At 40.7% G+C, this 16,368-nt stretch overlaps 1 protein-coding gene across 10 annotated transcripts in view; it reads left to right on the forward strand.

Moving 5' to 3' along the window:
- The window catches only part of RAD18 (RAD18 E3 ubiquitin protein ligase), a 100,905-nt gene that overhangs the window by 16,721 nt on the left and 67,816 nt on the right, over window positions 1-16,368 (forward strand). For 9 of the 10 annotated variants that reach the window (XM_088662365.1, XM_088662366.1, XM_035106574.3 and 6 more), the window contains 3 exons: window positions 5,142-5,479; window positions 9,443-9,542; window positions 15,401-15,585. In XM_088662365.1, coding sequence (XP_088518491.1) covers window positions 5,142-5,479; window positions 9,443-9,542; window positions 15,401-15,585 — 623 coding nt within the window. The remainder of the gene's footprint in view (window positions 1-5,141; window positions 5,480-9,442; window positions 9,543-15,400; window positions 15,586-16,368) is intronic. The other variant, XM_088662367.1, reaches the window with a different exon arrangement.

A 16,368-nucleotide genomic window follows, 5' to 3' on the forward strand; every position in this document is an offset into this window, starting at 1 on the left:
AAAAAAAGCCTGTAGTCTCAGGATTGTTCACACTTTTAGATTCTGAGTGTTAATGTTGGGTACCACAAATTAGTTTTTTTTTTAAAAAAAGAAGTCTCACTTGGATTTATGGAAATGCTGGTATGATTTAGTACCTTGAGGCAGATAGGAAGACATTAGGTCCTTGTATCCTAATTATGTGTCCTTTGTCCTTTGCGACCACCAATAGTTTCTTTCTCTCTTGCTCTTTAACAGTCTTTGTCTCTTCTTTTCTTCTTCTTTTGAGATATAAGAAGCTGCCAAAGTGTTGAACTCTGGTGTTGAGTTTAGCAAACTGTACTAAAGGGCTAAGAGAGTTCATCGTGTTTTTGTTCATTATGTTTAGCGGTTGGGCAGAGTGTGATTTTTCCAAATTCTTAAGACTGATGCCACATCACCAGAGAGTTGCCTACATCTGAGCAGCTGCAGTGGTGTGATCACAAGAGGAAACAACAGTATGAATGTGACTCTATGCAACTCACATTTTCTATTGTTGAAAAAGCACTTCTTTGGGTACTGCAGCCATGGGAATAACTATGCCATGAACTGATGTTTCTGCATGTGAAAATGGTACTGCTGTTTCTTTTTTTTTGCATGGGGTAAACAGAAAGTGGACTTGGTCCAAGGACTGCAGTGAATGATTCTTCTGGAAGATGCTGACTAGTGATAGGAAGTTTTTATTACTCAGTTGAGTCATCAGCCTGATGGTGGGATAAGATCTGTAGGGACTTGTGGAGGCCCCTTTATCTGGCATCCATGTGTGTCTCTGGGTGTGTGAAGATGGCAGTTGGGTTCTGTGACTTTGAGAACCCTTTAAACTCTACAGTTCTATGATTATCAGGACCTTTTTTCAACTGGAATTCAGTTCTGGCACATCTCAGGTGGGTGCCATTGGCATTGTAAGAGAATAAGGGAGGCGTTCATGGTGAGTTGCGGTACCTCTTTTCTGGAAAAATAGCACTGAATGATGATTACTACAGTGGAAACTTGGTTGCTGAATGCTTCAGAAGTTGAATGTTTCGGTTTTCGAACGCCAAAAACCTGGAAGTGAATGCTTCCATTTTTGAATGCGCCTCGGAAGTCGAACGGCTTCCGAGGCGCTTTTCTCCACTTTTCTCAATGGAACTTGCCGACCGGCAGTTGTGCCTCGGTTGTCAAACATTTTGGAAGTTGAAAGCTCTTCCTGAATGGATTATGTTTGGCAGCTGAGGTTCCACTGTATTTATTATTTATCAAGCTTTTATACCATCCGTCATCCATAGATCTTAGGGTGGTTCACAACATAAAGGACGACTTCTTTTAACTCTAGCGTCTGAAGGCTCTTCCCCTGATAACTTCATGCAAGAAGCTACAAAAAACAACAACAACAAGCAACCGATTTTGAAGTAGCATAATTTATCCGTGGTCTGTTGTTGGCAGTGAATACATTCATCATCACTGAGTGTGGGTCCCTCCAGATGTGGTGGACTTCCACTCCCATCAGCCCCAGCCAGTTTGGCCGCTGGTGAGGAATGATGTGAGCTGGAGTCCACAACAAAGCAGAACACTTCTTTGGCTGCCTCTGCTGTAAACCAGCAACACACTTTTAGTGTTGCCACATTCTCTGATTTCTACAGTTTTGGCAAGGTATATGTGGCAGACCCAGAGCAGAGTAGTGACTTCTGGTGGCCTATCTTGGCCTTCTAGTCTCTTTGACACTGTCACTCTGTAAAAAGCCTGGTCCCAACCATTTAATTGCCGTAAGCTTTCCCCAGAAACATGCATCTCATAGTCTGCTTAGATTTGTGTGCCCAGAACACGTTTTAATGTCCAGTAAATAAAACATAAAAATAAGTTCTAGAATTCGAAGGAAAGAGTGTGCGCTGCTAAAAAACAGTCTATTGTGTATTAATAGTTCTATTTAGTCTCTTATCTGAGAAGTTTAATGACGTCCATAATATTCAAACACACACAGGCCTGGGATGAAGTTGATAGAGGAACCATTGTATATTTTATGAGGTAGTAAAGAAATAATTATGGTGAAACAGTTCGGCTGGTTTTTGTTTGAAGGTTAAAAGAAATGTTCCCAACTACAATTGATCATTGAAAAATGTGACTTTTACAGTGCAGCTGTGAAATTTTTTGGATTTCTACTCTGGTAGGTTTGTGAAGACCCAGGTGGCGCTGTGGGTTAAACCACAGAGTCTAGGGCTTCTTGATCAGAAGGTTGGCGGTTCGAATCCCTGCAACGGGGTGAGCTCCCGTTGCTCGGTCCCAGCTCCTGCCCACCTAGCAGTTCGAAAGCACTTCAAAGTGCAAGTAGATAAATAGGGACCGCTCCAGCGGGAAGGTAAACGGCGTTTCCGTGCGCTGCTCTGGTTCGCCAGAAGCAGCTTTGTTATGCTGGCCACATGACTCGGAAGCTGTCTGCGGACAAACGCCGGCTCCCTCGGCCTATAGAGCGAGATGAGCACCACAACCCCAGAGTCGGACACGACTGGACCTGATGGTCAGGGGCCCCTTTACCTTTTAGGTTTGTGAAAGGCATAGCTTTTCCCTTCCTCCTTTCAAAGGTGGGTTTGGTGGTTGTTTGGTTGATAGTTCTAAGAAAACTGGAAAAAAATTAAAGAATTTTTTGGGGGCCTCAGCTCACTTTTCAGCTATTGCTCCCTTATTCCATCACTGCAGCCCATTCAAAAGGGTTCCCTGACCATGTTGAGAAGCATTTGGAGGGCTTCAGGAGACTGCCAGGTGAGGGAGAAGTATAAAAGTCACCTTCACCAAAATGTCATACATTAGTACTTTCCTGGATCCAAACCATATAAATTATTTTCTCTTTCCCTCCCAGTTTCTGGGTTTATATGAATAAATATGATTTTATTTCAGTAGAATACTGACCTGGTGGTAATTGTGGTAACTTGGCATTAAGGTCAGTGGGAAACACCCCCCCCCCAGGAAACAAGGGGATTGGAGTGGTTTTACTGGGCTGCTTTGTAATATATCCAAATCTTGGGGGTGTCTGTCCTTCATCTAGGACTGAAGGCTACTGACCCAAACCTTTGAATAAATTTCTGCTCCCATGAAAAGAGATATAAATGGATTCCAACAAACAAACAGAGCCTTCCAGAGGCCAGGATTTATTAGCAGGGTGACATTTTCACGGAACTGAGATGTGAAATGCAATTTCAAAGTGTCCATATTCCAGACTGTCCTGGCGGAGAACCTTTACTTGATAAGAGTTGTAAATAGGTTTATGCCGTACATATTAAAAAGAGGTATTATTCTTGCAAGCTTACCCAGACAAATTGATTTATTTAATTTGCAACGTTTATGTAGAGCTGTAGCTAGTACCAGTCCTACTCAGAGTAGACCCGCTGAAATTCGCATGACTAACGGATCAGACAAAAGAACAATTTAGTCCAGCCTCTTGTTCCCCACGGTGGCCAGCCAGACGTCCGGGGAGCCCCTGTACAGAACATGAGCCCCACAGCACTTTCCCACTGTTGTTTTCCAGAAATTATGTATTCTGTTCAAGATTGATTAATTGCCTCCTTTGTTTTGTTATGTGAAATGTACGGGTTTTTGCTCTGGGCAGTTGTTCCAGGAGCCTTATCATCTTAGATTGGGAAACATTAAACGCTGGGCAAACGTGTACATACTTATCGACTGCTTTCTTCCATTGTCCCCTTTGGCCATTGTGTGGTCTGACTGCCCCTGAAAACTCATTGGATCAAATTGACACAAAGTGAAAACAAGGGTTAGGATTCATCTAAGGAATCTTGAGAAGTGACCAGAAGTGATTTTTCAGGCCTCCAAAGATAAATACAGGAGGTAGGAGTCTTTCCCCAACCCTCTGAAGTTTTTGACATCAGGTGTGCCCATCTTCTTCTTTTACTTGTACAGTGGTGCCTCGACTTACGAACGACTTGACAACCGAATTTTTCGACTTACGAATGGGGGTAATGGCCGTGTGCTTACGAATGTCTCGACATCCGGAAAAAAACCGAGGCTGTTTTAGATAGGGATTTTTCGACTTACGAATTTTTCTGTTTCCAATGCATTCCTATGGGAAATCGTGTTTCAAATAGCGTTTTTCGACTTACGGATTTTTCGACTTATGAAGGTGCCTTCAGAACGGATTAAATTTGTAAGTCGAGGCACCACTGTACTAAGTCTAAAATTATATGTCAACCTACTTGTTTCCAGATGTTACAGTGAACCCATGGTGGTTCCATTATTCACATTGTTGTGACCTACCCTAGGACTTTCTAGTGAAGGGTGGGGGGTAATAATAATAATAATTAATAAATAAATAAATAAATAAATAAATAAATAAATAAATAAATAAATAATTTGCCCCTTGGGTCTTATATGTGGTATGGTTGCACCCAGTATATGACCACTAGATGTCACCACTTAGCTTATTGAAGTTATCAAAAAAAATGAGTATTATATCCTCAGTAGCAATATTTTTGTCATCTTTTTGTGTTACATTTTTACTTTTTGGTTCTTCTGCATGATATACATGCAGGACTGCCTGCTGGGGGCCTGAAGGGCCATGCCCTTTCCTCTCTTCACCTGGCTTGGGGTGGGGCTCAACAGGCTGCTGCTTAGCAGAGAGGGCTCCTCTCTTAGATTGCTTTGATCTTAGATCACCTTGGCTGTGAACCCATGGAAGACCTGCCCCCTGCCTTGCTGGCCTTTTCCCATCTGGCCTGGGAGAATGGGGTGCTGACTGACTCCAGCTACAAAAGCTGAGGCTGTTGAACAGATTATTGGGCTGTTGTTTATGGGGGAGGATTGAGAGAGCTGTTGCTGTTATTGATATTATTGTTGTATCTTTAGTTTTAGATCTTATGATTTATGTGGAAATTATTTCCATTTGGTTGTGTACTTTTTGATTGTTCTATTTATTGTTTATGAGTTCTGTCATGTTTGTAATTATGTAAATCTTGCCGTGTTGTAAGTCGCCTTGAGCACAGTTTCAACTATGGAAAGGTGGCATACAAATAAAATGATGACGATGATGTTGCTGATACATATTTCTATACTGCCCTTCATCTGAGGATCACAGGGTGGTTTGCAATATAAAACACAAAAATACATAACATAATACACTGAAATAGTTCTGTGTTTACTCCTAGACAGCGGCTGTTCCAGGCAGTCTTTGATCCTGCAGCACTTTCTTCTCCAAAGCTGCTTACCAAGAAGGCTTCTCCCCAAGTCCATATTTTGAGTTCCCCAGTTGGTCTTGTTTTAAAACAAGAGCAGCAATCTGCTGATTCCTTTATAGTCAAAGAGACCATTCCAGCCCGTAGAAGGCACTTAAACCCACCTGAAAAGGAAAGTAAACAGTTCAAAATGGAGCAGGAGGAGAGCCCATGTGGCTCTCAAGGGGACCAAGAGACTCTTCACACAGAAGCAGCAGGCACCAGAAACCCTGAAACTCCTTCCACATCTGCAATAAAAGTTATCCCAAAGGGTAAGCTTTGTTCTATAGTTATTTTTTTCTGTATGCACCAAGGTTCCACATTGATTTTTCATCTGTGCTCAGATGGGTCTTTGGGGGTTGGATTATTAAGGAGTTTTAAGTTTCTAGTTCAATCATGAGTTTACTGAAACATTAACCCCAGTGGAATGTAAGGTTCGTATTAATTTATTAAGTTTGTTTCACAGACTGCTTTCTCTTTCTGATTCTGAAACAATCCTTGTGCATTCTTTATGGCACCTTAAATGCAAAGGTGTACAAAGCGATCTCTTGTCCTAATGGTTTAGCTTCCTGCTGGGTTCGTGCATGCCCCTCCTTCCTTTCCTCTCCTGTTGTGTGATGGTAAAGAGGAGAGTGGAAGTGTCCACTCCTTTTTAAAAATTAACCACAGTTTAGCATTTTGTTGAAACCCTAAACTGTGGTTAATCTTAGTGTTAGTGGACACCAGGCAACTTCAGAAACTATGGCTTGCACTTTCCTTATTTCAAGTTACCTGGGTTAAGAGTAACCACAGTTTGTCTGGGTAGAGATGATAGGGCAAGTTATGGTTTATCTTAAAAATCTGGAGCAGAAGTGGACGTTTCTGAACTCATTCTTGTGGCCATTCTTGAGGAGCAGAAGAGGGGGCAGGGGACGCATACAAGCCTGGGGAAAGGTTAGGTTCATTCTTGTGATGTTAAGTATAGTTTGCCATATCTAAACCAGCCCATAGTTCAATTCTCATGCTACAGTGGCCAGAAAAATGAATCTGGTGCACTCAACCATAACTATATGCCTTCTGCAACAGTCAGCTAGTATCAGTTAGTGTGGCGCTGAATCCTAAACAACAATCTTCTTGATGATGCAGCACATATGTGTTTTTTCAAAACCTCATTTAAATAGTGCTCAGCCATCTGATGGAAATATATTCCAATTAACACAGAAAATGTTAGATATATTAAGAGAAGATAGATTTGTGTAATAGAATGGTTTCTACCATGTTTAAATTCTTGCCAAGTGTGACATCCTGTTTCAATTTGGGTCTTTAAAAAAAAGGCAATAAGATACCCACCAGGTGGTAATGTTAAAAGGATTCTGCTGTATTTGGTTTTTCAGTTGAACAGTTTTTGGTTTAAAAATGGACTTTGATAGCCCTAGTCAAGTGGTGCTTTGCAGTTGTGGCCTCCTTAATTCCAAAAGAAGTGGAAAATTCAGAAGTTATGTTTTTAAATTGCCAGTAATAAAGCCTTTACATTCATGATATACTATTGTTGTTCTTGCATATTCTGATGGGCATTTTTCTTTTTGGCTGCCTTCCCCTATGAAAGGGGAAAGAGTGAAAACTTTCTAACTCGGTCTTGTGAATTGAGTCATAAATGTAAAATGCAATGATATCCTTTGTATGCTACCTAATATCATAATTGTCTTTCCTAATTTATATGTTATTTGGAATACAGTGTGGGAACCCAGTTGGCCTAGAAACTAAACATTATTGGTTAGAATGAATTTGGCATTCCTGACCTCTTTTTTCAGTGTTATTTATAGAAGCGTCAGAACACATTTCAATAATTAACATTTCAAGAAATGCTACCTTAGTAAGTGACGTCCCAGTCTCTATGCCCATGAAAAATAAGCTTTACTCCCTGCTCCCAAATTCCAGTCCAATTATTCCAGTTGGAATAATTCCACTTATTATATATGAATAATTACTGTGTTAAGGATATGGTGTTTATCATTTTATTCTGGAAACCACACAGAGAACAATGTTTTTGGATGGTTTTATATAAAAACAGCAAGTAAACAAATAAAATACTCTCCTTCCCTGTCAGAAGCATAAGGAAAATAAATGCAGTACTATATTCCATTTTTATTTTCTGTCCTTTGGCTTGGTACTTCTTTATTTTGCCTTCCCCTTTTATGTTTCAGAGACATACTCTGGACATTTTAAAGCTTTGACTTACAGTGGAATAGCTGAGCTGAATATCTGTATACCATTAATTTGTTGTGTAAGTTGCCTTATAAAAATGTTCTCTAGGTGACATAACACAGATAAATGAATAGACAAAATTAAAACATGACACAGCAACTCAATAAAACAATAAATCTATAATGCCAAACCAGCGGTAGGACAATAAAATCCAGCCATAAAATCCAACATTGCCCTGCTCCACGTGCTAAAGGGAGCCTGAGGTGACAAAACAAGAAAGGGAGTTAAGCAGATATGCAAGGAGTGGGTAGGTAGCACCCATTTATTTAATTAAAACAGTTCAGAATACCGTAATAAGGATCCAGTGTAAGATCATTGTATGCTAGGAGCCAGATCCTGAAAGAACTCATAACTTAGGAGCTACATTCTAGGGGTAGGAAGCCTGTAGATACCTGTGCTAACTCTGCAGGGAAGCTGGAGGGGCCACAGTAAACTAGGCTAAAGGCTTAGTTTTAAAAAGGGTGGGCTTAGCCTTCCTTAAAAACACCCCCCACACCCTTCATAAGCTCTGTTTCCCTAGATTATAAATGTTAGACTGTTGTTGTGGGTGAAAATAAGGTGCAGCTGAAAACTTGCAGCTGTCAGTGCAAGTTAAAACCAGTTAAAATTTAGTCAGGCCTATCAAAGCTAGAGTGCGAGGTACAACTGAAAACCACACAATAACTTGCACTTTTAAAAATGTGTTGCTACCAGGATTTATTTATTTTTAAAAAAATAAAAGCTCCTTTCTTTGACGTAAAGAAAACCCAAGCTCTCAAAGTAACTGAAACTACAAAAAGCAATTACACAGGTAGAAAGCTGAAAAGGGTGTGGAAGACTTCTAGTTTTGGAGAGAAATCATGGGTGTGCGTGAACAAGAAGCTCCTGGCTCTCCAGGAACAGGTTCGTTCCCTTGAGACCGAGGTGTTGGGCTTGGAAAAGCTAAGGAAGGCAGAGCGGTGGGTGGGTGATAGCTGTGTCCCACTCCCACAATGGCAGCTCCCCAGCTGTCAGGGAGAATAAGGGTCTCTGGGATGGAGAACATCATTTTGAGGAAGAAGGGAACATTCCCTTCAAAGGGGCCAAATGCCTTGGGGGACAAACAACTATCCTCTCATGCTGAGGATATGTATCTGGGGTGGTGGATGAGGGATCCTGTAGACTTGTGAAAAATATTGGCAAGGCCATGTTTGTACACTGCAAGACAACACTATCCAACCTTTGGGAGGAACTTAATGTTCAATGGCTTTGAGTAAAATAGGCTGTGTCTCCTGCTGGGGTCAGACGGGTCAGGTTTTAGCAGGACTTTGAAGTCTACACCTAAGAATCATGCCTGTGATGGACCACATTCCTGTTCCCTATTCATTGGCAGTAATATTGAGATTCCAAACACAGAAAATGTGGGCTTGGAATCCAAAGTGGCTGTGTGCATGTTTAAGGAAGTTGTAGGGGGACGTGGTGATTAAGAGAAGAATGATCTCTTTCCATGTCTTCTGGTGCTTTGCTTCAAATGGCTCCTTCTGATGCTGCTTTAAAGAGAAAGTGATTCTTTGGATTTTAGGATGTGAATTAATATGCACTCTTGACTTCAATTTTCTGCTGGAGAACGGAACCTCCCTTTCCCCCAGGCTGGCAGTAAATATTCTGCAGACCTAGACCGCTGGGCTACGTCACTGGGGGTAAATGCAATCATGTTTGGGAAAATCTAGATGAGGATGCATTGCTGGTGCCATTGTGAGTCTTAAAAATCCTAAATTTGCCAGAGGAAATACATGTTTCTATATGGAAAGTGAGGTCTGCACTTGTATTTTTGCAGAAATAAGCTCCATTTGGAACAGGTAATGAAATGGTGTTCATATATTAGGAACACCTTCACCCCGAAATCTGCATTTTGCTCTGCACAAAAACACCAACCCTTTCCCTCCTCCCTTATGAAAATTAATGGTTTTCTTCAGTTGGCAAGCATTCTTTAGGAATGTCCATGTTAACATGAATGCTTTCAAACGTTTCAGTGGAGTGCCCTGTCTGTGGGGTTCCTGTTCAAGAACTTCATATAAATAAGCACCTTGATGGCTGCCTGACAAGAGATGAGAAGAAAGACAGTCTCCGAAGGTAAGATACTTGAGTGAGTGAGCTTCTGGTGAATGTTGCCCATGCTTGCTGCAAGGAGATGCAGTTATGTGCCAGATTGTGCCAAGCTTTCTTGGTTGCTTGTGAACAAATGATATTAATAAGCACCACCCAAAAGGGGGGAAATGCCACTATCAACATCAAAACTCTGGGTGTTCAATTTATTCAAAGTCATTGGATTTGTTGAATGAAAGGGAACATCTGTCCCGCACAGTTGTCTGGAAGCAAGCTGAACCAGTCTTGCTGCCGTTGTATCAGTATCTGGGTCTTTGTCACTTTCTTAGCCAGACTTAAATCAAGCACCCACTGACTTCCTTGGAATCCTTCATAGATGCTATTGTATTGTTCGCTAAAGGCATCATTTATGTTTATTTATATTTTATAATATCATTCAGGTACCACTTTTGGATGACAGCCCATGCCTGGGTACAGGCATATAAAAATAACATAGGTGAATCTTTGGAAGAAAGATGTCTGTACCCCTTCCTCTACCTCTACCTTGTCAATCAACACAAATAAAAAGGAGGCACAGGGCAAAATTCTCAGTAGGTGGAGCACTCCCCTTGCAAGACCTCACTGGCTATTTTATAGTTATACTTACTGGAAGAGGCATGGATAGATTGATTCATCCCCGCCCTCCCCCGCTTTGGAACTATTCAACAGTGTGGATGTTCTGCAGTGTGATTCCTGATTACTTCCAGGAATTTCTGCACATTATTATTATTAGATAACTGCAGGTAACTTTTTAAAGCCATGCTTCTGAATCTAATGATGCTGGAACCCTGCATCTATACCTATTGAAGCAATTGTATAGACCAGCAAAGTCTATAGAAGATTCTCATATAGTCTTCTAAGCAGCCATGGATTGACAAAATTCAAACGCTTTGAGGACTGATTACAAACTAGTTCAGCAACGAACCAGAAATCTTTAATTTGAAGAAAAAATGTTAGGGTTCTATGGCTTCCAGTTGTCTGCTCTGCTGTGTTAGAGCTGCTGATCACATTCCAATCAAGTACAGACACACATCTTCTTTTTTACTATGATTACATCCAATCTATCTCAATAGTCTGTGAACTTCTCCTTGGGGTGTTTCCCCCTAATTGTTCCACAAGCTTACCTGTGATGTATTAGTGATTGCCATACCAGTGAGTTTGCTTTTGCTCTTAAAGATCAGTGATCTTGTTGCATTGTTATGTAAGTTCCTTTATTTTGGACATAGAAAAATGCTTTCCAGCCATGTATTTTAATCCCTTCTCCCTCTTTTCTCTCATGAAAGCACACACAAAGCCAGGATAGTGAGTGAACAGACAAGTTTAAATGCAGTGATTATGTTTAACCATTTAAAACAACAACAACAACAACAAGCATAGCGTGTGATACATTATTTGCACAATATGAATGTGGGTGGAGAACAGCCTTAGTTGATTTCATTAGTAGGAAACTAATGCCATTAGTAGGAAAGTAACATCTATAATTGATCCCGGTAGATAATAAATGAAGTCTAATGTATAGATGACAGAATCCTACAATCACCTTGAATAAAAGAATCATGAATGGAGTTCATTTGTGAATAGGGTAGAATGGTTTATTCTGCCTTACTGTGTGAAATAGCAATAGCACAAACAGGGTGAACGATGTCAAAGATTTTATATTTTTTTTAAAGAGATGAAACGCGCGAGTTGCCTGTGGAGCCTGAGCTTGTTGCTAGGGAACGTTATTGGTGGCATTTGTCGCAAATTGTTTTGAATGCCTGTGGCAGGGCAGTGATAGAAATAATAAATAAACAAGAACGGATTAGATAAGTTTGTGGAGTACAAGAGGTGCTGGTGCCAAATTAGTCAAGTTAGTTAGGGAATACAGTTGTGTGTACCCATTGACTACCTCTGTGACTGCTAGAAATAGAGAGGAGTGATTGCAGAGATGGGCCTCTTCATTATTGTCTGTTTTCCCACTTAGGAATATAGAATTCACTTCCAGTGAAACAGAACATCATGCTTGATGGGAATGCAATGGGGTCTAACAAGCTTAAGATATATACACTGCCTTTTTCTTTAAGAAGTTCTTCATAACTACATAAGGCAGACCAGCTTTTTAAGGCCTCAGTTACACAATGACAATTTGTTTTCTATTGTGTCTCAAAGATCACAGTGTACATTCAAATGGCCCTTCATGACTGAGTAGGGATTTGAACCCTGGTCCCCTGGCTCCTAGACAGGCACTGTGACCACTGCACCACACTGGCCCACTGTGAGGATGACCACCTGCAACTTGTTCCAATTTGCTGACCCTTGAAATGTTTGGCTTACCCACCTACTGTGGGGTGCACATGCAGGTTGCACTGTAGCTGTGGTTAGGAGCTCCACAACTATGGCAAAGCTTTACATACCTCTTTCCATGCCACCCTCAAATGCATACTACGGTATAGGAACACAATGGCTGTGTTTAGATGATAAGTTCGACAGCCAAGATAGGAACAGGTGCCCTTGCACAGCTTCTTTGAGTGAGCAAACAGATTTCAAAGTCTTCCATTAACTATAGCTTCCTGTTCTGTTTGAACTGGGAAACTATGGCCAACAGCTTTGGAACAAGCCAGGATATGAAGCTATGGTTCAAAGTTTGCTTAAAATCATAACTTGTTCTAAAGACATTAACTGTAGTGTCCTGATTTGCATGAAGCAAGAAACTACGGTAATAGTTAAAGATTTCCTGGCTTATTTTTCCACATCACACGAAGGGGCTGCATTGCACACTCACTGAGCAGTAGTTGTGCTGTCAGTTCTGATATGAATTTATTGAGCCATTTCTCCAGCCCTGATTTCAAACTTGGACCTAATTCTTAGTGGAATAGTAGGGAATACGAGCGTGGCTAATCCGCCATTAATCTTGTTTTGTAAATGATGCACTGGGATTTTGAAATTTCTGTATTTGCTCAGTAGTTAATTCTTTCCCCTGTGCTCTCTCTAGTTCAAATGTGTGCTTTCATTACTAAAAGTTCTTAGTGTTATACTGAATGCAAAATACCACAAGCTTACCGTGTGTTAGCACTTTGCCATGGAAAGACAATGACAAATGTTTGCAAGTCATCTTATTTCCACAGAGGTCTCTCTGTTGCACTCTGAACAGGTGCTAGCATCTTTATTTTGACAGATTTTTGACTGTTTCTTGATTTTTGTTATTACTTGCAGATGTAAAGATTTATATATGGCTGGAACACGCTTTCCCTCTGGAATTCTAAGAAATGTAGCTGTTTTCTGTAATGTGGTTTATTTTTATCTAGGCGTCATGCAGTTTAAAACAGCCTCTGAGAAGATTCTTGTCTCAAAAGATTTAGCTACTAAAAGTTATTAAGCATGACCTTGGCAATGTGTTCAACTTCCTTACAGTGGCGGTTAGGACATTTAGGTTGCCTGTAAGGAATATTATCTGGGGTGGGGTTTTGTTTTGTTTTTTTGTTTCACATGGAGAATGGCCAACATATAGTTTAAAGCAGCATTTCAGAGGGGCAGTTATTTATGATTCTGGGTTTCACACAGGAAACCTAGTAACTGTTTACAAGTATGCTAACCTTTTTCTGTTTTCTGTGCTTAAAATTAGGTGTGGAACTGGTTGTCAGTGATTTTGGGGCAGGGCCAGCATGTGTGCGTCTAACTCCCACGCCACGTGTGTTTTGAAAATGTGGAAGGTTCAAAGAGGCAACTTTTTTTTTCTATTAACCAGCGTGGTAGAATAATACATTACGTTTTGAAGTTGGTTTGCAAGCCAAAACCAATTCTAAAAAACCCCCACACACTTGAACATTATTTAAACATGCTTAACTTGTCAAACAATTTTGATTGGTCAACTTCCCAAGCCTTGGGAACACTGAACCGCAGAGAAAGGCACCCTGAGCAGAAGGAGAATGAGTAGACAAGCATCTCCAGGCTTGGTGTGTTGGGAAGTTCAAACAATGCTTAATGCAAACAATAGCTTAGCCCAGGCACCCCCCCCAAACTTCGGCCCTCCAGATGTTTTGGACTACAGTTCCCATCTTCCCCGACCACTGGTCCTGTTAGCTAGGGATCATGGGAGTTGTAGGCCAAAACATCTGGAGGGCGCAGTTTGGGGATGCCTGGCTTAGCCTGATGTCTGCATTTGAATCATGTTTGTGAGCATTAGATTGCACAGGCAGTACGTTTCTTAAAGAGACTTCTCAAGCTGCGGAATGCATGTGCTGCACTTTTATAGAGGTTCAATAATGGCTCGGGTGGTCTTGAAAAGAATGTGTGGCCCTGGAAGGCAGGGTGTGCGGTTTCACAGGGACCGAATGACCCCCTGTGGATTCCAACCTTTTCCAGTCTGATACTGATCCTTCAATCCAGACTCATAAGGAAGATGTTCTGTAGCCTTCACCTGTCAGCCTCTTCAGCAGCTTTTGTTTTGTTTGCGATTTATGCCGTTAGGATGGTTGGAAATAATGTAATGCAGTTTTACCCATTGAAAAGTTGCCTTCCTTACCAGCATCTTAAAGAACTGCCTCCCATACAGAAAGTGTATCTTCTCGCCACCTGCATTACAGAATACAAAGATTATGATAATTAAAACGCTCTGATTAAAACTGCAGTTAAAATTAAAGCTTGCTTTCAAATACATTTAGCTTCATTTTTTCAATAGGATGTGTTCAGGACTTGCCAATAAAACACACTTCCAAAGCAAAATCATATTTCCCCTTGCTGAACAGCTGGAAGACCATTTCCTTTCCATTTGACACAAAGGCCCTCTGTTGTTGGAACCCTTGAGGTTGCCAAACTGTTTGTTGCGGGGTGAAGGTATCCATTGGGATGATGAAGTTTGCCCTCATGGTTGCTGATGGCATCTTTGCTGTGGTATGCTGAAGGTTCTAATATGAATACAACTCAAGCTTGGAACCTAATTTCAGAGACTTTGCTTTCTGTCCTCATGGCATGAGTGACAGAACTTTTGCTGTAGTCGTGCCAAGGTTGTGGGATGCCCTTGCTAAGCCAGGCCACCTAGATTAACCTCTAATCATTTTCTGGTGGGCAATAAAGATAGTTCTTTGAGCAAGCCTTTGGGGGTTGCGGCATTTTAGTAACGATGTACTGATGCTGCTGCCTGTGTTAAATTTTGATTGCTGATGTTCTAAACTGTTGGTCCTATTGTTGGTTTTATATTTTGTAAGAGGTTTTCATTATCTAAGAGAAAAGTTAGATAAAAAGCTTGAAATAATAATTAATAGCAAGTTCCATTAACTGGCACTCGAAACTATTTGGTCATACAATTAACACATTGTATTGACAATTTATATTAAAATTTATATAATTTATATAATTGTAAAACATAATCAGAAAGAGAGACCCAAAGTATTCGGCTCATGGCATTTCATATTCTGTAATATTATAGTTTTTTAAAAAAACATTTTACTTGAATTAAACTCTTGATCTCCTCAGCTTAGTTTACATCACAAGGTTGTTCTGACAGTAGAAATTGGAGAGAACTTTGAGCTCCTCAGTGCTAAAGCAGGTTATAACAGTATTTAATAAAAATGATAATGATGATAATTGGTGTTGGGAAAGGAATGCTATACCTGATTGGGAGGGATGAAAAGTGGAGATGCTTAGGAAAAGTACCAGGAATGCTGTTATCCACCACCACCCATCTAGGCTGACCTGAAAGTCCTCTAACGTATTTGATCTTTTATTGCAGTGCATTTGTGTGTGAGCCCCCCCCCCCCCAATTTTTTCTTTTTGAATAACTATAATGTAGGAAAAACCACATACATTTGTTGAAGTGCCTGACCGGAACAACTTTATTGATTCCCTCCCATTTTTAAAAATTATTTCAGCTCTGGACAAAAAAGAAAGCTACTGTCTAAAGTGGTGTACAGTTTACTGTCTGATCGTGATCTGAGAAGAAGGCTGAAAGAACTTGGACTGTCCACTCAGGGAACGAAACAACAGCTTATTAAAAGGCACCAGGAGTTTGTGCACATGTATAATTCAGAGTGTGATTCTTTAAACCCCAAATCAGGTAGGAGGCTGGATTTCAGATAATGGTTTTCCTTGAAAACTGCCAACATTTTCATAAAGTATGCCTCTTTCCGACAGCTTGTTTACCTACCATTTTATTTATTTGAGAACATAACATTCGAGCATGCCTATTCCAGATTTCTCTTTGGACATATTTGGTCTTGGACTCCCTTCGCATGAAACAGTCGCTCTGCTGAAAGGCCATTTGAATTTTCATTGGCATGAGGTCAGCTCAGCGCAAGGTAGCTATTTTTGTCCAGTGGTTGCTTTCCGCATGGCGTTGGGATTCCCCTGTAACCCTGGCAGAAATATTCTCAGTGGTATGGTGGTAGTTAATTTCTATGGCCTCCACGCACACTGCACAGCTGCTACATGGATGTGACTTCAAATAGCTTTTTTATGTGTTTATAGAGTAAAGTCAGCCTTAGAGACTTAACTCTTATTCGTGTTTGTGGTGGTGGCAAAGCATGTGGTCATCCCATTCCGTCTTGCGTTATTTTAGCTATGGGTGCTGTAAATTGTTTGCTTCTAGCCCATCAGCTCTATACATGTAGGCTACACTATCCTAACACTCGCTATACGAAAATTCACTTATCCAAACACAAGAAATTGTTACCCAAATCTCATGTGAGACCTGTGTGTATTATAAATCTCACGGTATAATACACATACTCACCTCTTTCCCCTGGCCTTTCACATCTGATATATACATTTTGAGGGGACCCCCCCCCCCAATTTTATTGAGCGTAATTGTTGTAACCCACCCAGTAAAATGTATGCAATC

The sequence above is a fragment of the Zootoca vivipara genome, chromosome 2, assembly GCF_965207765.1.
Source record: "Zootoca vivipara chromosome 2, rZooViv2.hap1.1, whole genome shotgun sequence".
Taxonomy (NCBI): Eukaryota; Metazoa; Chordata; class Lepidosauria; order Squamata; family Lacertidae; genus Zootoca; species Zootoca vivipara.